We start from the raw sequence: 22208 nt of genomic DNA, 5'->3' as shown, positions 1-22208 counted from the left end.
TTCCAGTTTCCAAGCTCTCGTTGCCTTGGGAGTCAGGATACCGACCCGGCCATGTGGTAAAAGAGCAAAAAGTTAAAAAAAGCTGAGTCCCTGTGTTTGGTGCCTAGACCACTGTCCCATAAATAATCCGGAGGCGCATCCTTCTCAGTGACTGGAAATCAGAATTAAAACCTGGGCGGTGCCTTTGCAAGCCGACTTGACTCTTGGCTGTTTTAGGTCGAAAGTCAGCACCTGTCTGCTGGTCACGGACCCCAGGAGCCAGCACGCGGTGCGCCTGCCCCACAAGCTGCCCGGCATGCACTACAGCGCCAACGAGCAATGCCAGATTCTGTTTGGCACCAACGCCACCTTCTGCAAAAACATGGAGGTAAGTGGCCTTGGGGCGGGGGTAGGGGTTCCAGAAGGAGCATCTGGCTTCCGCTGGAAGACACAGATATTCACACTAGACACACACGCATGCAAATGAGCACACATACACATGGGTGTGCACACCCACTCACATACACGGGCACATATATACATCTACCCTGTGCACACACACACACACACTCACCCACACCCAGCCAGAAAGGGGTGGGCTGCAGACCACGCCCAGGTGTACCTGTTACCCAGGGAGACCAGAAACCCCAAAGGGAAGGAAGGTGACCAGGTATTTTATTTTCTTTCATCAGCATCTTTTTGTTGGGGGGGGGGGGACAATGAGAGGTCGACAAGTGACGATCGGCTCAGCAGTAAAATACATAAGCTCAGAATGCAAATGCACATGAACTGTGGTCTTCCTGTTTTGTACGTGGCCGTGAAACTGGACGCTTATTTCTACATCTCACCAGGAACCACACAGTGTTTTCCTGCCTGCCTTTTCCCAGCGTTTTCCCCAGTACTGAGGTCAAATTGGCATTTTCTTCCCCTTAGTTTTACACAGTTAAGTGGGTGAAAACTGTACATCAACCAGTAAACAACACAATGGAGGTATAGCCCCCGGGTCAGTAAGGAAGTACATTGCGTGCCCCTCTGACCCCTGAAGCTCAATGTAATGGTGGGTTGTACACGCACATAGTCATTTGTAGTCCCTTTCGCTAAGAAACGGAGGCACCTTATATTCATTAGGGTTCGCGACATACTCCCTTTAGATATTGTCTCCTTGAGGCCCCACGGCTGTCCCATGTCTCCAAATGGACAGTGCCGTCCTCTTCCTGACACTAATAATCACACCCATGACCCCGCACGGTGTCTCCAGTTGTCTCAGAGGGAGTGGCCAGGCCCACTTTTCAACAAAATGCGCCGAACCTCTTGGGGTCCCCTTTAATAGGGAAAAATAGTGCTTACTAGACACCACGAACAAGAAAGGAAAACACGCCCAGCCAGGAGGTTCAGGGGAATGGATATTGGGAAGGCACGGCAACCCCCAAAATGTGGAGGAGTTCCTGCAATACCACACTCGGGCCTGGCAGGTGGGAACCCCATCTGTGTCCCCAACCCTGGGCTCCCCCGAAGACTGCTGCCCTTGAGAAGTTCCCTGGCAAGGTGCTCAGCTAGCCTCACTCCGCAGAGCCATCAGGGTGCACGGCACGGGGGGAGCTTGGAGAGGCACCTCCACATTAATGAGGCAGCTGGGGCACCTTTTGTCTTAAAGCTTTCTAGAACTTTAAGCCTATTACAGAGAAGAAAGTAATAATGAACTATAACAGAGGTTGGACCCGGCCAGAGAAATGAAACTGCGAAACACACGTGTACTGACAAGTCGAAGCATTTCTTTTTCTGGAATACAAATCGTAAAAGCTGGGAAGAAAAGAAATGGGACAGATTATGTTTTGAGGAGAAATTCGTGGCCAGCGGTTTCGTTTTGCTGCCGCCTTTGGTCCGAGACAAGAGTGTGTTCCTGGTAGGAGGTAGGGGCCCATTGTCTCAGGAGAGATGTATCTTTGTTATTGTATAAAATAACTAGGGTCCGTGGATCGGTTTCAGAGGCTTTGTAAATAGGGAGAGGAAAGACTTATGTCTTTATTTTTCTCTCACCTGTAACTGAAATGAGTGTTTCCTTCACTTGGGAATGCAGGCATACGCCACAGCTGTGTTCACGGCACCCGTGATTCGTGATGAGGCATCACCGATCTTTGTATACTGCATGACAGTTGTAGCCGATATCTCAAAATATCATTTACACTCACCAGTACTTCAAAATGTCTTAGGCTGTGGCGGGGTGGCTCAGTTGGCTGAAGCATTGTCCTGTAGACCGAAAGGTTGCCGGTTCGGTTCCCAGCCAGGGCGCATATAAGACGCAACCAGTTTCTCTCTCACATTGATGTTTCTCTCCCTCTCTCTTCCTACCTGCCCGCCTCTCTAAAATCACCAAGCAGGTCCTCAGGCGAGGATTAAAAAAAGCAAAACTACAGTTCTTAGTAGACCCAGGGCCAAGATCTTGTTATGTAGTGAGCTGACAAAGACACCCATATTACTGTCAAGATGCTATGCATTGGTAGTTATTTTTATATTTTGAATTACATTTCACTGTTCTGTTGGTAATCGTATGTCCTTTTTCCTTACACATGGACAAATATTATGCTGAGGGAGCAGGTCAGGGTCTCCCCCGGGTGTCTCCTAGCACAAGGCCAGGTGCTGGGCACCCAGCATCTGTCCGCTGGCCAGCATCTGTCCGCTGCCGGAAAGGCTGGCTTGGGTGGGATATGACTCTTCTGTAGGTGGAATCACAAACACGGAACCTCCCTCCCTGGACTTCCATGCACGTTCCTCTTTCGGCATTCACCACTTGGGGCCATGTTAAGACAAATCCACATGAAAAGCCACTTCCTCACTCGAAGGTGTAGGGTAAATGCGTTTGGGAAAAACATCACTGCGGTTGATTTGGGAGTAGCCTGGCTTCAGACAGTAACCAGGTTCCTGCTTTCCTAAACATCTGCCTCCCGGAGAACCAAGAAAAGTTAGAACATAGTCCCTTCTCATTTCTGGGGCCCTGGGGCCCCCCAACACCGCCACCACTGTGTCTGTCTTTCATGGCTGCAGAATGCCAGTATTGTAAGCCTCAAAAAGCTGTCCATGGAAATAAGAACTACCACCAAAAAAAAAGTTGGCATCAGCTAGCTGGCATTTGTTGCAGAAGTTATTGGCAAATAGCGCTGTCTCCTCTTTTAGCCAATGGTAATGTGATGTTTTTAATTCAATAAAGCGTTTCAAGAAAGTCCAAACCTAAACGTTATAAACAGTGGGTAGTAAATATTTATTAGAAAGGGGAAACGAACTTTACGCAATTAGCCCAATCCATCTTTTTTATGACTCCCAGCCCCTCCCGTCCCTGTCAGTGGTCGCTGCGGAGCGGGGTCGCCCTTCCACCAGACTCCAAAGCTGGCGGAAGCCAGACGTTCTGCCAGGTGAAACAGCGGGCGGGAAGGCCAAGGGTAGGCCGTGTCAGCGGATACGAAGCATCTGGCATTGCTCCTGGAGACAGAAGCAAGAAGTGGGGAGCCGGGCAACATGCTGGCGATGCTCCCAGTGCCACAAAGCCCTCGCCCCATCCCCCCATGACAGCGACATTTGTCCAGCCCCGCCCCCATTCACCCTCCCTGCTTCCTGGCAATGCATTCCACCCTTGGTTGCTCCAAAGTCCACACGTCCCTGGTGAGGAAGGCTGAGCTGGGAAGTGAGGGGCACCAGCCTGGTGAGTGGACTTGAATGCCGTTGTGCCCAGGATCCAGGCCTTCCCAGGGGACTGAGGTGTTGCGTATTCTCCTTTCTTGAGGACAAAAGCTGGAAACCCAGCTTGGGAGGGCAGGAGTGACTAGGATGGTAACAGGCATTTGAGGGTCTTAACACCGTTTTTCTCTCTCATGTTCACGCTTTTGCTCTTTTCCATGTAATTCTCTTGGCCTTTCCATGTAGCCTGGAGGCAGGGGCCGTCCGGAGGGCCCCAGGGTAGAGAAGCTGGGCTCTGGCGTCAGGCTGCCCAGCAGTGGTGTGCCCTGCTTCTAGAGCACCTGACGTCGTCTCTCTGTGCCTCAGTGTGCTCATCTGCAAAATGGGAAAAGCCGTTCTCCTTACACATCACAGGGTGGTGAGGAAGGTCAGGGACACGGGAATCAGGGCCCTTAGCACACAGCAGGCCCTCAGTCAAGGTTAGCCAGTATTGTTTTTTCCACGGCCTCGTTTCCCGGGGCCAGTGGCAGCAGTGACATTGTTTAGCTGGTCCTCCCTTCCCCCGTCTTTCTCCGTGCTGCCCTCTCTACTCCTCCTGGCGCTCTGGGCGTCTGGGACCCCTGGGAACTGCATCTCCACCTGCTGCGTCTCTTCCGACACCCAGTCCCCAGGCCGGGAAGCCTTTTCCCGTCCCTTCCCAAGTCCCTAGGAGGTACCCAGGGGCATCTTTCTTTTAAATTAGTTTTTTTTCCAATTACAGTGGACGTTCAATACTATTCTGTGTGAGTTTCAGGTGCACAGCCTTGTGGTTTAGACAACCGAACACTTTGCACAGGGTCCCCTCTGGTATTTCCAGGACCCACTGGCACCATACGTATTTATTGCGGTCTTCTTGTCTCTGTTCTCCATGCCACACTTCCTGTCCCCGTGACTGTTTTGTGACTACCCATGTGTGCTTTTTGATGTCTTCATGTCCGTGGGCATCTCGATCTGTAAAGGTCCATGCGGTGTCCAGGAAGCTGTCAGATGGGCAGAATCCCACCTTGAACAACGGTATCCTTTCCTCCAGCAGTTGTTTCTCACTGTGGGGGGTCCCTGGAGCCTCCTCCAGGGACCGTGAGAGGTTTCTGGGCCCCAGTCCCCCTCTTCTCTGTGAGAGTCCCCTGGGCTGCAGGTATTTCTTTTCACACAGCTTCCCCCCAGAGGGGTTTGCTCAGCTCAATTGGGGAGCTATTGATCTAGAGGAAGCCTGCCCCTTTAACGCCCGTGTACCTGGCCAGTGTGGGCGGCCGGCCGGCCTGCCGGCCCGGAGCCTCACCCTGCCCCTCAGACAGACGGGCGGTGCAGTGGGACGTCGGGGCGGACGCCAGGTGGAAAGCAGTCCTGCCCGCCTCAGTCTCAGCTTCCTGCCCGGCAGCTGCAGCCTCTCTTGAGGCTGTCGGACTTTGGCAGCAGATGGCCCCAATTTTCCAGAAGTGTTTGAACGTTTCAGTAGACTGCGTCCTCAGAGGGCCCTCCAGCTCTCTGCACGTCGTGTGTGAGCCTGCGGCTCTCGCTCCGCCTTGCCAGCTGAGGGCCTGGGTACCCTGGCTCTGCCCGAGTTCAGAAGCCACCGCCCCCCGCCCCCGGGTGGCCCCAGCCAGGCGATGGTCTCCAAGACCTTCAGGAACATGGCAGGAGCAAACAGACCTGGGACTCACGGAACCTTCCAGAAGTGGGGCTGGCATGCTGGCCTGGGCAAGGGCTTCAGGCTGCAGCAGGATGTGTGGGAAATTTGGATTAGTTACTTTTCATCCAGCTCTTGGCCTTGTATTCAATCTTCCTTTTGGCTTGTGTTCTCAGCAACACATTTCTGGGGGTTTTTACATGACCACCCCCTTCAGCGTGGTTGGGAGTCAGACCGCAGCTCTGTACACTTAGCAGGTGCCCTGTGAACACAAGCTTCAGGGTCATGTTGGAGGACTCAAAGAAAGGGGGCGCAGCTGGCTGAAGGAGAAAAATGCGGTGCAGCCTTGAATGCGTGAATGCTGGTGTCTGTTGTCTGAGGAGCCCCAGCCCTCCCCGTAGTCCCACAGTGTTCCAGGGAAGGCGGCTCAGTGTGGGCTTATTTGTTACGCAGCATCTCAAGGAACTTTGCAACAAAATACACTTGACATGACTTCCCCTTGCCAGATATTAAATGTAGCCGACGATCTAACAGATGCCTGAACCAGGGAGCTGTTTTGTGCTTCTTGCTCTTGGCAGTGTGGGCCTGTGGCTGTCCACTGCTACTTCCTGACTTCTCCTGGGGCGGGAGTTGGTGGGCTCTGGGCACCCCCACCCCTGATTTGGCTTGAGAGACTGCACCTTTGTGTGTCCCCACACTGTTTTAGTGGGCTTTTTATTTAAGGCAAAGATTACGCTTCCCAACGATGCTTGCCAACAAAACAGTGCTGGCAGAGGGCACAGGGCGTTCGAGGCCACTGCAGGTCTGAGGCTGATGCAGGTTGCAAGGTCGTCAGAGGCGGGAGTGGAATGGGCAGCTGGAGATCCACAGAGGCGATATAAGCCATGGGGCAGTGTGCCTTCTGGGGTCAGGTCACGGAAGGCCCCAGCTCTGCCACTCCGGCAGGTGATGTAACTGTTTCCTCAGCCACGCAATGGTAGTAGTGAGAGTGTCTGTCGAGGCTGCTATGAGTAGTAATGAGACCGTTCTGATCTCACAGGGACCCCTATTTCTCACTCTGTCTTCTGTGTGTGTCCCGTAACCCACCTTTATTTGGATTGTCCCACTCTTTTTCTTCCCAGCTGCATTGTGATTTCTTCAGATGTGCTTTTTAGTCACCCAGCCTCCCTTTCGGCAGTGTCCAAATCCATCCACTGTTTTTTTTTTCCAACAATTATATATTTAATCTTCTAAAGTTCTTTCTATTTTCCTTTTCGAATTTACTTCATCCTATTTAATAGCATCTTGTCCCTAGCTTGTTCACATGACCCCCAGCTCTCTAAACGTGTTGTAGATAGTTATTGTATATCTGCAGCTGCTCATCCTGGTGTCCGAGCACCTAGGGAATTTAAATCTTTTTGTTTGTTGTTTTTGCCAACTGTCACTCACGTTTTCCTGTTTAACTGTGAGTTCACATTTTATTAAACAGAAACATGGGATTCTTTTTTTTTTTAAGATTTTCTTTTTAGAGGGTGGCAAGGAAAGAGAAACATCAATGTGTGGCTGCCTCTCGAGCGCCCCCTACTGGGGACCCAGCCTGCAACCCAGGCATGTGCCCTGACTGGGACTCGAACTGGTGACCCTTTGGTTCGCAGGCCGGTATGGTGCTCACTCCACTGAGCCACACCAGCCGGGGTTGACAATGGGATTCTCAGAGCCTGGAGAGTGGTTGTTCCCCTTCAGGGAGAATATATATTTGGATTGAACCAGTTCTTCTAGGACAGGTAAGCACCTCTGCAGATCCCCTGGGTGTCTCTGCTAAAGCTCGTGGCCTTGCTGCCAGTCCAAGGGGAGGCTTATTTCCTTACTAGCACTGTTGAGATCGGCTCCGGCCCTCAGGGGAGCTCCCCCCTTGCACATGCTCACTACAGATTGGAACATGACTGTCTGTGTGTATAAATGCCCTTGACCCTTCAATGGGGTGGGAGCAGGGGCAGGAGCAGGGGCGCCAACTGCCCATGTTATCAAAAAGCCACAGGGAACTTTAACCAGCCTTCCACATGCACAGATTCCCAACCACAGCCTGAAAAGACAGTTGACCTTCAAACAACATCGGGGCGAACTGCAGGGCGTGGGTCCATGTACACGCAGGTTTTTAAATCCGCGTATCACTGGATACGTGCAGTTCAAACCCACATAGTTCAAGGCTCAACTTCGTAGATTCCATATTGACTGCCTTGAATAATATTGCCTTTGCTTCTGGTGAGCTCAGCCATAGGAATGATGTTTCACCTGTTTTTGTGTCGGGAGATCAGCCCCGCCTCCCCCAGAGTGTCTCGTGCACGCTGGCTGGAAGCAAAAGGCGCCTCAGGCACACTTGTGTGCAGTTTCTCCTGCCCCCCCCCCCCCCGCCGGCGAGCAACATGAGATGAAGGCATTTCCACTCCCAGCTCCCTCTTTTCCAGCCCCTCCACCAGCCAATGGCTTAGGGATCCATTCGTTGCCTCTCCGAGTTCTTCTATCGCAGTCTGTTTTATTAGCCTGCTCTGCCCGGCTCCTCCCCCAGCTAGAAGAGAGAAAGAACGGGGTGTATCTGTAGGCACGCTGCCGCTGCCCCTACCCCGTTCTCTCGTTATCCGTGTCTCTGCCTTGTCTGAGTTTCCAGTGTAATTCATCCTGGTCTCCAGCATCAGGCCCCCATGATTTCAATCTGTGGTCACTCTGGTGTTTTTGCCATGCGTTTTTCATTTATTGCTTAGTTGACTGAAGTCTTCGAAAACAAAAAGGTGGGGGGGGATCAGCTCTTTGTATGTACACAGTGTTTCTCTGTTACAGAAATGGTGGAGCTGAAGTTCAGTTGACAGAAACATCTCGGGTCACGTTTTCTTTCCTGTGTCTGTCTAAGCATGGCGCCACCAAACCTGCCAGCAAACCTGCCACCGTGGAGAGGAACCTGCCTGTAGCTCGATGCCTTTCCCCATTGCCAGGGGGTCGATCTTTCACCTGGGTGCCCCAAGTATTGTTTGCTTTACCTGTGAGGGCCAGTAACCCTATCGGGACTTGCCTCTGCGTTCATCGCCCTTTGCCATTTTTCCTGGAAGACGACTTTGCTTTTCAGCTGGGGACTGAGATCTTTTTTCACTCCAGGATGTGGTCTTGAGTTTGTACTCAAATCCCTTCTCTGTTACATTGCTGTACTGCTCTCCTTTGGGGGTCCTGTCCTTTAGGGGTCCTGTGCCTCTAACCCGGCTCCGAGCCCTTGACCTTTACAGCCTTCTGCCTCCTCATTAGAAACGTGAAAAAAACAGCAAAAGCCCCGTCCTGCCTGCCTCCCACCTGTGCTCATGTCTGATCTCCTGGGTGTGTCTTCCATATCTGTCACTTCCTCTTCATTGCTTTTGGAATTACGTTTATATTTACTTTTTCTCAATCATCAGCTCCATCCGCTCACCTCCCTGCGTGTTCAGTGGTGTCTCCTCTGTGCTGTTTTCCACGTTGCCTTCACCGGCCATCTGATTTTATTTTCTTAGACATTTCTAGAACTTGAACTATCAAGTTCTGATAGTTCAAATGTTATCTCCTTTGCCCTGTCCATCTTTTTGCCCCGAGTTATTGCGTATTTGCAAATGCAAAGAAAAAAAAAGACAAGAGTTACTGTATTTTCCACAAACTTAATGCACACATGCTTGCCAACTACATTTAGCCATTGCGTGACCATATTCTCTGGTGAATGTTCTCCACCTGCTTCTCCCCTCTGTTCTTTCTCCCTTTTTTGCTTGTGCTCTCTTAGTATAGACCCTGTGCCGATTACTTCCTGCTGATGCTCACCCCCGAGTGATTTCTGGACCAGCTGAGTACAGGATGCTCATGCTGGAGAGAGCCAGGGCCGAGTCCAGGCCGGGGGGCGCTCTCCTTAGGAGAGAAGTGTGTGTGTGTGTGTGTGTGTGTGTGTGTGTGTGTGTCTCACTACAGAGGCTCCTGACCACACAGAGTCCCCCGCTCCTCTGAGACAGAAATTTCCCTGAGAGTTCCTTCTGCAGTTCCAATGTCCCCGATTCTACCTTGTGACACGTCAGGCCCGGAGTCTCCCGTCAACCAGTCTAAACAATGGATCTCTCTCTCTTTTTCTGTTATATTTTGTTTCCTTTCTTCCTCCCTCCCTCCTTTTCTCCCTTCCTTTCTTCCTTCCTTCTTTCCTTTTTTCCTTCCTCCCTCCTTTCTTCCTTCCTTTCCTCCCTTCTTTCTTTCTCTTCCTCTACTTTCTTTCTTTAGTAAATAGTTTTGTCGAAGAATAATATGCATACAGGAATTGTGTATGGATCATAAGTTTAGGGCCTGCTTCCTTTTCATAAAGTGAACACCCCTGTGAAACCATCACAAGGGGCAAGAACCAGGATATGAACCTTGGGACAGGGACTCCTCAGTCCTGTGCATCTGCCCTAGGTCAGGGCCCTTGACCCCCGCCAACGTCTGCCTCCTCACTGGAAAAGCAGAAAAAGGAGACCAAGTCCATTTCATGTATGAAGTATGACACAAATGCCACCTAGGCATCTAAAAGGTCCCAGAGCAGCAGGCATTGGTCGTCCACTCTGCTTGTCCAGCTGTGAGAAGGAATCACAGAGGGGCCAGTGCTGGGCTCGGGCACACAGAGCCATGCTGGTGGCCGGGTCTGGGTCACAGGCTGTAGCTCCGAGGACACCTTGTCCGCTCATGCCCCTTGCCTGTTCTCATACCGAAGAACGAGCCACCACCCTCCTCCATCCCACCACCGTTGTTTTCCTTTACTTGTTTTGAGCTTCACGGAAGTGGAGTCGTATAGCGTTCGCTTGTTCTAAGAGACCACAGTGTATCTGTTCTGCTGTTGATGGGCGCTTGGGTGGTTTTTAACTGTGGGACTAATGCGGGCACTCTTTCTGTGAACATTCTTGACAATGTTTTTGCTGAACGTACCCACACGTATCCATTGGACGCATACCCAGGAGTGGAATTGCTAGATATTAGAATGTACGTGTCTTCAGCTTTGGTGAATACTGCCAAAGAGTTTTCTTAAGTTTTTGAGCCAAGTTAGAATCTCATCATTGGGTTGAAGTCTTATCACACCACATCCTTGCCAACACTTGGTGTTCTCCATCTCTCCTTTTGGCCGTTCTTCCTGGTGGCTGTGTAGGGGTATCTAGTGGTGATTTTAATTTGCTTTTCTGTGGTGACCGATGAAACTGGTCACCTGTTCCCATGGTTATTGGCCCTTCTATATGTTTAGATATCCTTTTTTGTAAGGTATATATTTAAGACTCTGACCCATTTTTTCTACTGGATCTTTTTCTTAACTGATCTATAGCAGTTTTTTAAAAAATATATATATCCTAGGTACAAATTTTTTGTTGGTGCATTACAGATATCTCCCCCATGTATTATAAATATCTTCTCTCACTTTCTTGCAATTGTCTTTTGAGAAAAGGAAGTTCTTCATTTGCATGTAGCATAATTCATTAGTGCTATCTTTTATCGTTCATACGTTTTGTGTTCTGTTTAAGAAAGCTTTGCCTGACCTCATTCTTTTTTCTTAACGACTAGAACAGTTTTACGGGAAAGCATTGTCTATAACATGCACAATAAACAGTTTACACCACCTTCTTCCTCTCCCTCCTGAAAGGCCGGTTATGTCTCCTAATCCTGAGCCCTCCTCCATCGTAAATTCACCTCCGGGTCAGTCTCATCCCTGGAGCACCTGCCCGCACACTGATACCCCACCCTCGATGGGCTCTTGGGTCAGAGGGCACAGAATCACACATTTAATGAGGTGCAGTCGTCTTTATGGGACCAGCTGGTGCTGCACTCAGTGCTCTTATCTTTTTACCGTTCTAATGGGGGCGTGGGGGCCCTTCTGAACCCGCATTCGTGACATTACACTTGAATCTCCAACTTCTTTCTGCTCAGAGAGCGGCTCCCACATGCTTGGAAAATGAGGAGGAGCCATGGGCTTTTCTTAGCTTGTTGTCACGGCCCCTCCAGCTCTGCTTCCCTGCCTTTTTTGGCCTTTATTCTTGTCCTTTCCACTTCAAGACATTTTTTGACGTTAGCGTAGATGACAGCGCATACCTTCAGTGCAGAGGTTTGAGCTGACTTGGAACAGCAGGCCTCAGAACCGAGTGTGACACGTCCTTGGTGAGCCCCACTGTGACTCCCCAGAGCTGTGCACACCCTACCCGAAGGGCACCCCCAGGTCCCCCGGCCATGACCAGGAGGGTGGCGTTTCTCACTCTAGTCCAGGCTTTATCTCCACGGATTGGATTTGGCGTCATGGAAACACTGTGTCTTTAAAAGCACCTTGAGGACATCTGGTCTCAATTTCCACACCAGGAGGTGAGGATTTGGGTGCAAGTAGTTCATCTGGGAGGTGATCCCAGGAAGCACTGGGAGCAGTGGAGGGGAGAGGAGAGGCGGAAGAGGTGCACAGATGGGCAGGTGACCACGTGGACCATGGGGCTACCCCACCGGGACTCTCTGGGACACGTGTGGGGCTTGTCTCAGAGCCACCCTGCTCCAACTCCTGTCCTTGGTAGTCCAGGGCTACACCGTGGCCAGGGCAGCCTCCAGCAGGGAGACTCAGGAAGCAGCCTGCTGTCTGCCCGGAGTCCCACCAGGGAGACTGAGGCCTACGGAGAGGACACCAGCTCTGTCTGCTTCAGTCATTTTCATAAATGGGCTAATTCTGAGCACTTTGTCCACATCCAAGTTTTCTCCCAATACCAACGGGAGTCTGTGCTTCTAAATGCTTGTTTTTGCTTCAGTAGAATTATTTTGATTGCGTGTGTGTGCATGTTAAGAAATTCTCTGGGTGAGCCCCTGAAGCTGTGGCTCAGTTGGTTGGAGGGTCATCTCCTAAACCGAAAGGTCGTGGGTTCGGTTCCCATTCCAGGTGCGTGCCTGGGTCCTGGGTGCAGTCTTCCCATTCTGTTTCCAATCCCAAGCCCAAACCAGTCACCACGCCCCCTTGTGGCCCCAGCTGTGACCTGCATGCGATGTTCTCGGCAGTCAGACTCCTTCCCTTGTCAGCAGCATCTGATGTGTGCCGGACTGTGGTGCCTGGTGGAAGGGGACGCCTCCTGCAAAACCAAGCTGGATCCTCCCCTGGACGGGACCGAGTGCGGGGCGGACAAGGTAACCCCCGCCCTCCATTGCTCCCCCACGGGTAGCTCCCAGTCTCCCTACAGATCATCTGCACTGTTTGAAGGAGCCCCTGAAGAGATACCCATGGAACCTGCTCTGGGCAGAGGGCCCCTTGCATTACTTCTTTATCTTCTGATAAGATGCAAGAATCATTTAGTCACTATTTTTGTTACTTCCACTCCTTTTGTCACTGAAGTGGACTTAGGTGAAAACTTTTATATCCATAGACCACAAATGGAAAGATAGGGTCGCCCGCCTTCATAAAACGGATTCCAGGAGAACAGTTACCCCGTTCCAGCCGGAAGTTCAGAGAGCGAGCCTGCGGGCTGACCTTCCTTTACCAGGAGACTTGGATGAGGCTTAGAGAAGACAGGGGTCCAGGGCCCGCTGTTCTCCTTGGTATACATATGGCAGGGATGGAAGTGGGTGCCATGGTTGGGCACCACTGAATCCCCCAACTCTGACATTCAGAGCTGCAGAGCCAGGGAACCTGCTGCTCTCAGGGTGAGAGACCCTCCCGTTCAGTTGCGTTTGCAGAAGCTCAGGTTTCTCAGGTTGATCCTTGTTTAGGGAAGGTGGGACACCCCAGCAGAGCACATTGCACATGGAAGTCTAGGGCAAAACCGAAAACCCGGAGGGATATGGGTGTCAGGAGGTTGGTGAGGAAGGCCCCCCAAGCTGGTGCGCAAGGCCCCTCAAGCTGGTGCGCATGCGCACCCCAGAACAGGCTCCGTTCCCGCAAGGTGCGCGGAGCGATCTGGGGGTGGCTCGGCGACTTCTCGCGTGGAAGGAATCCCTGTGTTTCGTGTTTCAGTGGTGCCGAGCTGGGGAGTGTGTGAGCAAGACGCCCATCCCGGAGCACGTGGATGGAGACTGGAGCCCCTGGGGCGCGTGGAGCATGTGCAGCCGCACCTGCGGGACCGGAGCCCGCTTCCGGCAGCGGAAATGCGACAACCCCCCGTAAGTGCCCCGCACCAGCCTCTCCGGGGCGTCTGGACTGGGCTCTCGGACCGTCAGCTCTCCCTGCCTTATGCAGGCTTCTTCTCCCATGGCGAGGGTGCAAGCAAAATGCACCCAGAGGCCTGGGTGCAGGGGGGTCGCGTCTGTCCGGCGGCGGCGTGTGTCTTTCTGCAAACTCGGGTGCAGTAAGTGAGTGCTGTGATGAGGTGGCTCTTGCTTCCTCGCCTGAGCCTCCGAGAAAGGTTTCCAGAGACAGCTGGACGACAGACCATCCTGGCCGGCTTCGCGGACTTCCTTAGTCGGGGGTCATTCCAGGGAAGCCCGTCGACTTTCAGGAGAACGGGGCCAACCTTCACATTGGCTGTTAGCTGAGCTGGGAGCAGGCTGAGTGCCGATGAGTCACCAGGCATCTGTGGGGTCAGCTGTTTAGTGCATCCACGTAGTTTTAAGCTGTCCTCTTAGGACTGTTTGACCAAAAATAGGTTTTTAGTCTCCCTTCGATAAACTGGAGCGATCCCGTGACCCTCTTTACACTTTGGTTTCGGAAAAGCTCAGGGCTGGTCAGTGACAGTTCCTTTATCGCACAGGCTTTTCTCTTCTCCTGAAAGTTCCCATTTTTAATGCTTCTTTAAATGGCCTGTTTTATGTCTCCTGTGCCCTTCGCCGCATCCCATCAATTTTGTAAATGAGCAAGTTATAAATTTTGACTAAACAGAAATGCTTTTTACTCACAATTAAGTCACGTTGAGGAATAATTAGCGAATCTCTCTTGCGTTTAAAAGGCCCTGATGCCCTGGCTGCATCCCAGAGCCGATAAATCACAAGCTCTGGGGTGGGGCCCAGGAGGTGGATTTTTAAATCTCTCCAGGCCATTCCATGGGCTGACCTTGAGAACGTACGGATTAAAGAGAAATTTATGTTCACCATTCAGACAATGTTGGGAACACCTTTTTTTTTCTCCTGGTGGTGCTATCGGAATGGGTATCTTGTATTTGTCGTATTAAAACTTTCCTCTGACACCCAGCAGAGTGCCTGACACATAGGTGTTTAATCATTTAGGAATGATGTCTTAATTAAAAGCGTTGGTGGTGTACTTGGATTCTCCAGAGAAACAGAACCAATAGAAGACAGAGAGAGGGGGGTGTTTATTAGCAGGAATTAGCTCCCATGATTACTGAGGCCGAGAAGTCCCGTGGCCTGCCGCTGGCTGGTCTCATTCAGTCTGAGTCTGAGGACCAGGGGCGGAGAAGAGATGTCCCAGCCCAACGAGGGTGGGGGACAAATTCCTCTGCCTTTTGTTCCACTTAGCCGTCAGTGGATGGATGATATCACAGCACTGGGAAGGACTGTCTGCTGTACCCCGTCCCCCCTGGTTCAAATGCTAATCTCGTCCAGCTACATCCTCCCAGACACATCCAGAAATAATGTTTAATCTCGGCACCCGGCAGCCAGCCCAGCTGACCTCAAATTAACCATCACCATTGGGTAATGATTAGACACCCTATGTAGCTAAGAGGGTGAGGAAATGATAGAGAGTGGCTTTGGTTTTTGCATTACTCTGTGTTGAAGTTCTGGGAAGGAAGCTCTCTTTGGATTTGGAATCGTGGCGCTGAGACGGAGGCCAGGCATGGTTGGTTGTTAGTGGTCATGTGTCCTCAAGGAAGCCCCTTCTGGGCCTCAGTTGCGCCCCTGAGAGGGAGCTGGTATAGTGGGAAGAGCCAGGCTTTGAGCAGAGAACAAACGAGGCTTCAAGTCCCAGCGCCTCTCTTTATGGCAAGTGACTGCTCTTACCTGTCGTTCTGTGTAACTGGTTCATGGGGTTGCATAGAAGGGGCGTGGTCTGTATTGGACACACCCCCTGTCCCACATCAACACACACACAGGAATGGGGAGGAGGCCACCAGCCCTGCCCCCTGGTGGTGCGCAGAGGAGGCTGATTGGGGTGAAAAGGCTTTGCTAAGGGCAGAGCATCATTTGCAAAGGTTGTGCCTGTCACAGGCGCTCCGTGCCTTCGATGGCAGCTAGTGTGCCCCGGCTGAGGGCTGGTCTCCTTTCCCATGGTGCAGGTGAGGCGGAGCAGTGGGCTGCATTGTCCTGTCAGACCCACAGCACCCCCCCTTCCCTCCTCCACCCCCAGACCAGTTCTCCACAGAGAACCAGAGTGGTCCTCTTAGGCATGAATCCCATTCTGTCTCCTCCTGCTCCTGCCCTGTCATCTCCCATGGGACTTAGAATAAAATCCACACTCTTGACCACGGCCTCTGTGTGCGTTTCCCGCGGCTGCCATCGTAAGTTACTGCAACGCAGTGTCTTAGAACAGCAGACAGGTGACCTCTCCTTGTTCTGGACACTGGAGGTCTGAAGTCAGAGTGCCTCCAGGATTGATTCCTTCTCAAAACTCAGAAGGAGAATCTGTTACATGTGTCCCCCCCACCCCCCAGCCTCCAGTGGCCTCTGGCATCTTTGGCGTGGGTGCCGTGTAGACACAGCACTCCAATCTCTGCTTCCACCTCTGCCTGTCTTCTCTCCTCTTCACTGGACCTGGGACCTGCCCTGTTTCAGGACCATGGCATCTTACAATTAAGAATTCCTTAATTAGGCCCTGGCTGGTGTAGCTCAGTGGATTGAGCACGGGCCTGCGAACCAGAGGATTGCGGTTCGATTCCCAGTCAGGGCACATGCCTGGGTTGCAGGCCAGTTCCCGGCAGAGGCCAGTTCCCAGCAGGGGATGCACGAGAAGCAACCATACATTGATGTTTCTCTTCCTCTCTCCTTCCCTTCTCCTCTAAAGATAAATAAATAAAATATTTTAAAAAAGAATAAACTGCATTTTAAAAAAAATTCCTTAATTGTATCAACCAAGACTCTTTCCAATTTAGGGGCCCAGTGGTGGGTTCTAGGCGAGCTTATCTTTGGGTGGAAGGGCCACCATTCCACCCACTGCAGTCTTGAAGCTTCCTTTCTCATCTCAGGGTTGTGCTCCTTCTCCCCCTCACCCAGCTCAGCTTGGCCCCACATCGGGTCTCCAGTTAACGTCCTCTCCTTGGACGTTCCTCCTTCCCTGACCACCCTGCCTCAGGTGGGCTGCTTGCTTTGCACCCCTTCTCGGTGCCCTGTGTCATATTGTGTGTGTGCCAGGACAGTTGGTATAATTACTCTTCTGTGTTAGTTCACTGCTTTTCACTTTGTTCCCCTTGCACTGGCTTTGTAGCCCCACGCAGGCCGCACCTGTTGGGGCTCCTCCATGCTACCCTCTGTGCGTCCCACAGAGCCACCTTTACGTAATACGTGTAGGCCACTGTGCTGCCTGTGGGCACGCTTGCTGACAATAAGCATTCCCACTGCCCCAGACCATACACCGAGTACGATGTTCCTCTGACACAATAAGGTTCGTGTACATTATTCTGCCAAGACAGTGGGTCAGATAGGCCTTGTACCACCGTCTTGCTTCACTGAAGCCCAAATGCTATGAACAGCCAGGGAGGAGGGGTCTGGGGCCCCCTGCACATGAGGGTCACTTGGCTGGTGCCCGCCCTGAGCCAGCGAGACCATAGCTCACGGCTAGGGTGCTGAGTGCCCTCTCGAGGCGGGCTCGGAGCCCTAACTCGGTCTGGTTTATTCTGAATGGGAACAGTATGGTTTGCTCCTGTAGCGTATTTACACCTTGGTTGTCTGTCTGATCTTTTGCAATAACAATGTGGCTCTACCTGTTGGGAGGAGCAGCAGCAGGCTCTTTTCCCTCGGAGTATTCTTCCAAGTTTCTCACTGTCAGGGAACCCCCCACCCCCAGGTGAATGGGAAGCTTAGGGCCAACCTTGGGGGTTGGGAGGGTTCAGCCAGCCACAACCCCGGGGAGCTGCAGGGTGCAGGCGGTGTCCTAGGAAGTCCAGGCCGCTGCCATCAGCTGCTTTTGCAGAATGACCTGGGGGTGATTGTTACAAAACACAGCTGATCGAGGCCCCGGAGCCAAGCTCTGACCAAACAACATTCTCTCCCCGGCTCAGTCCTTAAATCACCAGGCTCACTGCCTTGAGATTTCCCCAGGATGTCCAAATCTCCCTGCTATGTACATCTCGGGCTTGGCACGCTCCCACCAGCCCGTGCCCCTCCCCCTTCACCTCAGTCCTGGCCCCTTTCCCATCTGCTGCAGCTGGTTCAGTCACTGTCCAAAAATACTGGCAAGAGAGCCCCCCAACCGGCTCCCACCCCTTTTTTTCTCTCTCGTCTTGGTCTTTACAGCTATTGGAATTTTTCTCTTCTCGCCAGCTGACATCCGGGCCTTGGGGACCATCCGGGGTTTGAATCCAGGTTCCTAGGCTCGTGCTTTCCTGCCATAATTCATGTTGCTGCTGGTGGGAGCTTCCACCCAAGGGCTGCAGGGCAGAAAGGTCATCTCTCATTCGGATGCTGGTTCCCCATCCTTTTTGGGGGTAGGCTGAGGGGAGGGGTGGAAAGGCTCAGATTGCACATGGCAAGCCAGGCCTGCCTCGGGGTCACTGGGTGGCATCACCCCATGAGCAGCCTGCTTCCTAAGCCCTGGTGGGAGGACTGGGGGCGGGAAGTTACATGCCTGTAATTGCTTTTGCTCCCACAGTGAAATCCCCATATATGTGCTTTCCACAAGCCAGGGACCCCATGTTCACCTGGATGGTTTATAAACGTCCTGGTCTTCCGTGCTAGAACCTAAGTTACTTGAATACCTCTCAGAGGAGGCCTTAAAACTAGGACATTGGCTGTCCTGAAGGGGCGTTAGCAGCCCTGTACCGCTCCTGAAACCCCGAGACCATGCCATGGCCCTCTGCTGAGCTCCCCAGGTCCCCAGAGGGTGAGCCGACGTGAACCACGGTTGTGACTTTCCCCTTTGATCTGTACGCACTGAACAGAGCAGAGCAAAGAAGTAAAAGGTGCGGCCCGGCTGGCATCTTTCTCTTCCTCCCACGTCCGTTCCACACAGCCACCCTTTCCTGAGATCTGCTGCCGTGTGACCCTGTGCGTCTCTGCCAGGCTTTGCTGCCTCCCTGCTCTCCTGCTCGGGTCCTCCCCAAACGTGGGGAACCCGCCCTGATAGGGTCTCCGGGAGGAACTGGACTTTCTCTCCACGTTTCTCACCAAAGCCCCTCTGCCTTAACTTTGCCTTAGTTTTTTGGTGTTTGTTTTTTTTTTTTAAGATTTTATTTCTTTCTAGAGAGAGGGGAAGGAGGGAGAAAGAGGGAGAGAAACATCAGTGCGTGGTTGCCTCTTGTGCACCCCCTATAGGGGATCTGGCCTGCAACCCAGGCATGTGCCCTGACTGGGAATCGAACCAGCGACCCTTTGGTTCACAGGCCAGTGCTCAATCCACTGAGCCACAGCATCCAGGGCAGCCTTTGTTGGAAAGATCTTCATTACGGTATAGCATGCAGAGAAGGGCTGCTGTCCCAGAGTATAGCTCCCTGCCCAAGGCGGCTGGTCAGAGGCGATCGCATGTGGGCCCGTGTTGGCTCGGTGGCAGGGAGTGGCCCCTTGTGTGCCCGTGTGTGACCAGCTGCGTACCCAGTTTGCACAGTGGTCATGCCACCACCATGCCCTGAGCCATGTGAACTTCCACTCTGCTCCCCTCCTCACCACTCTCGGGCGGTGCTGTGCGTCTTCTCCGTGGGGGTCATTCTTGCGGATGTGGAGTCGTGGCTCACTGAGCTGCTTCTTTTCGTCTTTGCTGAGCCAGGAGGCTGAGCATCTGTGTGTATCTGTCTTTGCCACCGAGTAGTCTTTCCTGGGAAGTGCCCATTCCCGTCGTTGGGTTTCGTGTCTCAGCTTCGACTTTGTTCGTGTTTCGGAAGTCCTGTGAGGGCACAGAGAGAAGTTGGGGGTTGACATTGGAGAAGCACCTGGGGACACCTGTCATACCCCATGGGCACAGTGTCTGTGGGCCAGCCTCAGGAGTCCCTGGGTGGCCGCCCCCCTTTCCTGCCTGCTCCTGCGGCGTTGGGAACCCTCAGGAGTCACTTCTCACGCCCACCTCTTCCCACGGATCTCCTCTGAAGGGTGCAGTCGGAAACCCCCTTCTGGTTCTTTGTGCAGACTCGAGGTCCTGCTTACAAAGAGCAGGCAGAATGAAAGCCCTGCGGGCAGGTGAGCTCACGGTCACTGTTTATATGACAGTGCCCGTCCTCACAGCTTGTCACCCATGTCCTCCAGTGACCACATTGCACTTCGGGATGAGGTTTTGACCCAGGGGCACTGCCCAGGCCTCTGGAGGAGGAGGTCCCTATTGCCTGCCTTGCGGTTCTTTCCTGTCTCTTAATGCAGCCACCTCAGGGTGGCTTTGCTCTCTGACAGCGAGACATGCCAAGAAGAAACAGTTGGCCCTAGAATGACGTGGCCTTGCACGGCGTGGGTTTAGCCTCGCATGGGTGTGTTTTCAGCAGTCGTTGGCCTTCTGTGTCCTGGAGTAGCGTGGCCATGGATATGCCCACCCACGCCTTTTCGGTGCACGGTCAGGAGGCAGCAGGTGTGGAGGGCCCGCTTGAATGATACATGGGCTTCTGACTGCGATGGGGCTGGCACTCCTCAGCCCTCGCGCTGTGCCCGGGGCGGGCAAACTCAAAGTGGTTACTGTGTCAAGAACGTCATCCTGCCAGCAGGTGGGAGCAGTTCGTGGAAAGTTGGAGCAGAGCAGCGATTTGTGATTTGTGCTCTTCTCGCCCATGGGCTGACCTTCAATCAGAAGTGGGCACAGGAAGCTACCTTACCCCTCCGTGTTAGTCTCAGTGTCATGGCGATGACGGGAACCTTGGAGGTTGCCCCTATCACAGCCCTTCCAGGATGCCCGGAGCCTCATGGGAGAACTGGGCACAGGCCAGGCCCGGTCCTGCCCCTCAGCAGTGACCCTCACACATGGACTTGGCCGGAGAGCACAGAGGAGCCCCCGGGACACCTCAGACCCCCAGGCTCAGCAGAGTGTCCTGGACCCAAGGCCACCTCACTGACCGCGCGTGGTCTCACACGTGCCCAGGTAAAGGTTTCAGAGCAGAGATCTATCTGACTGGCTTCTCCCCAAAACCCGCAAACGAGTAAATGAATCATTCTGATTCTTCTCATTATAAAGTAGACGAGAGCTTCTTATTTACACATCCCGAAACTTCACTACTGCAGCAGTGTGCCTCGGAGCCATTTTTAAAGGTCTTCGTCCTATGGAAGACCAACGCAAACAAAAACCACACGCACCAAAAATTTCCCTGGGGGTCTTCTCCTTACAGATGGCCAAGTTTGAAGTTCAGAGGCAAGACCCCATTTGTGGACCCTGCTGAACTGATACTCACCATATTGCATTTCCACTTGACCTGATTTACAGCCTTTGGATGCGTTTTCCTGCCGGCTCATGTTTTCACTGTCCGTGTGGGGCTGGGGCGGCTCAGTTGTGATGTGTAAAAACAGCCGGGGTCACTCTGGAAACCTTGCCCAGCCCCTCCCCCTCCTGGCAAGGAGGCAAAAACTGAACACCGGGCTCTTTCCCCTGCTCTGCCCAGTTAACGCACCCCCTCCCCTTCCCTCTAGCCCTGGGCCTGGGGGCTCGCACTGCCTGGGCGCCAGCGTGGAGCACGCCGCCTGCGAGAACCTGCCCTGCCCCAAGGGTCTGCCCAGCTTCCGGGACCAGCAGTGCCAGACGCACGACCGGCTGAGCAGCAAGAAAAAGGGCCTGCTGACTGCAGTGGTGGTCGATGGTAAGAGAATATGGCGCGTCCTTTTCCTCCATCCTTTCCCAGAAACTCCTCAGACACTTCTAGTAAAACCCAGAGGGCACTGCCCGCCCCACAGTCCACCCAATAGGATGCTCCTGTCCCCCTGCCAGAGTCCGGCCTTGGACCCGTTTCTCGGGCAGTGGGGTTGAACTTGGGTGACCCGGCTCGGCTCGGTGAGATTTCCCAAAAGCAGCTGGGAGGCAGGCGGCGGCCCAGATTCCTCCGGCACCCCGGCTTGCGGCAGGAGGGCGGGGGTGCTGGCAGCCCGCCGCTCGCTGCCATGTGCCGAGGGGCCCTGGGCCAACTTCGAGGAGGGGAAGGCGGCTCTGCAGGGCGGGACCGTGGCTTTGTGAGTCTGCTGCTTCCCTTTCCAGGGCCGCTGCTTTCTTGCCTTTCTTTTCCCGGTTCATTCTGGGTCACGTCTCCCTCTTGGACTGAAGTGTTTGGGGGAAAGTTCCGAGGACACTTCGCAGCTGGTGAAGATGATAATGAGCCCATTTGCCCAGAGCTGGGAGCTCTGGCCACTGGGCTGCTGCAAGCCTTGCCTGTGGCTGAGGACATTCTCGGTGGTCCACTAGGTTGGTAGGGTTCATGACGTCTGGTTAGCTTTGGTAAGGACCCTGCAGGATCTAGGTCAGGGCTTTTTACACTTAAAATCCTGTTCCTCCTCAGGAAACCAGACCCTGACGGTCAGTATAGGGTCCCCTTCACCGAGCCCGCATGTGCCAGGGACAGGTTAGCTCTGCACGCGTCACCTCATTTCACATGCAGAAACGCGCCAAGCAGAAGACAGAGGTTGCAGGGTCCGTGACGGGTCTGGGCTCAGGAAGCTGACAGAAAGCAGAGAAGGGAGCTGACCCCAGTTCCGGAGGAGCTGACTCTGAAAATAACCAGCCATCACCTGGCTCCCAGGACTCAGGGCCTATAGAAAGCACGACCTCACAATGCCGAGTGAGGGGGCCTCCACGTGGACTGAGGCAACAGGGCCCGATTTTTGCGAAGCCTCTAAAGTCTTCTGCGGGGAAATGAGGTTCCTGTGCTAGGTTGTTAAGTTCCTTCCCAGA

At 53.1% G+C, this 22208-nt stretch overlaps 1 protein-coding gene across 1 annotated transcript in view; it reads left to right on the top strand.

Annotated features, from left to right (window-relative positions):
- ADAMTS17 (ADAM metallopeptidase with thrombospondin type 1 motif 17) overlaps positions 1-22208 on the top strand; it is a 187667-nt gene that overhangs the window by 104937 nt on the left and 60522 nt on the right. The window contains exons 11-14 of the mRNA XM_037053739.1: positions 217-367; positions 12353-12454; positions 13278-13423; positions 20960-21126. Of these exons, the coding sequence (XP_036909634.1) occupies positions 217-367; positions 12353-12454; positions 13278-13423; positions 20960-21126 (566 nt within the window). The remainder of the gene's footprint in view (positions 1-216; positions 368-12352; positions 12455-13277; positions 13424-20959; positions 21127-22208) is intronic.

The sequence above is a fragment of the Sturnira hondurensis genome, unplaced genomic scaffold (assembly GCF_014824575.4).
Source record: "Sturnira hondurensis isolate 20B ecotype Veracruz unplaced genomic scaffold, ASM1482457v3 Scaffold0007865, whole genome shotgun sequence".
NCBI classification, from domain to species: Eukaryota; Metazoa; Chordata; class Mammalia; order Chiroptera; family Phyllostomidae; genus Sturnira; species Sturnira hondurensis.
The sequence above is the reverse complement of the archived record's forward strand: the minus strand, read 5'-3'. Positions and strand labels throughout refer to the sequence as shown.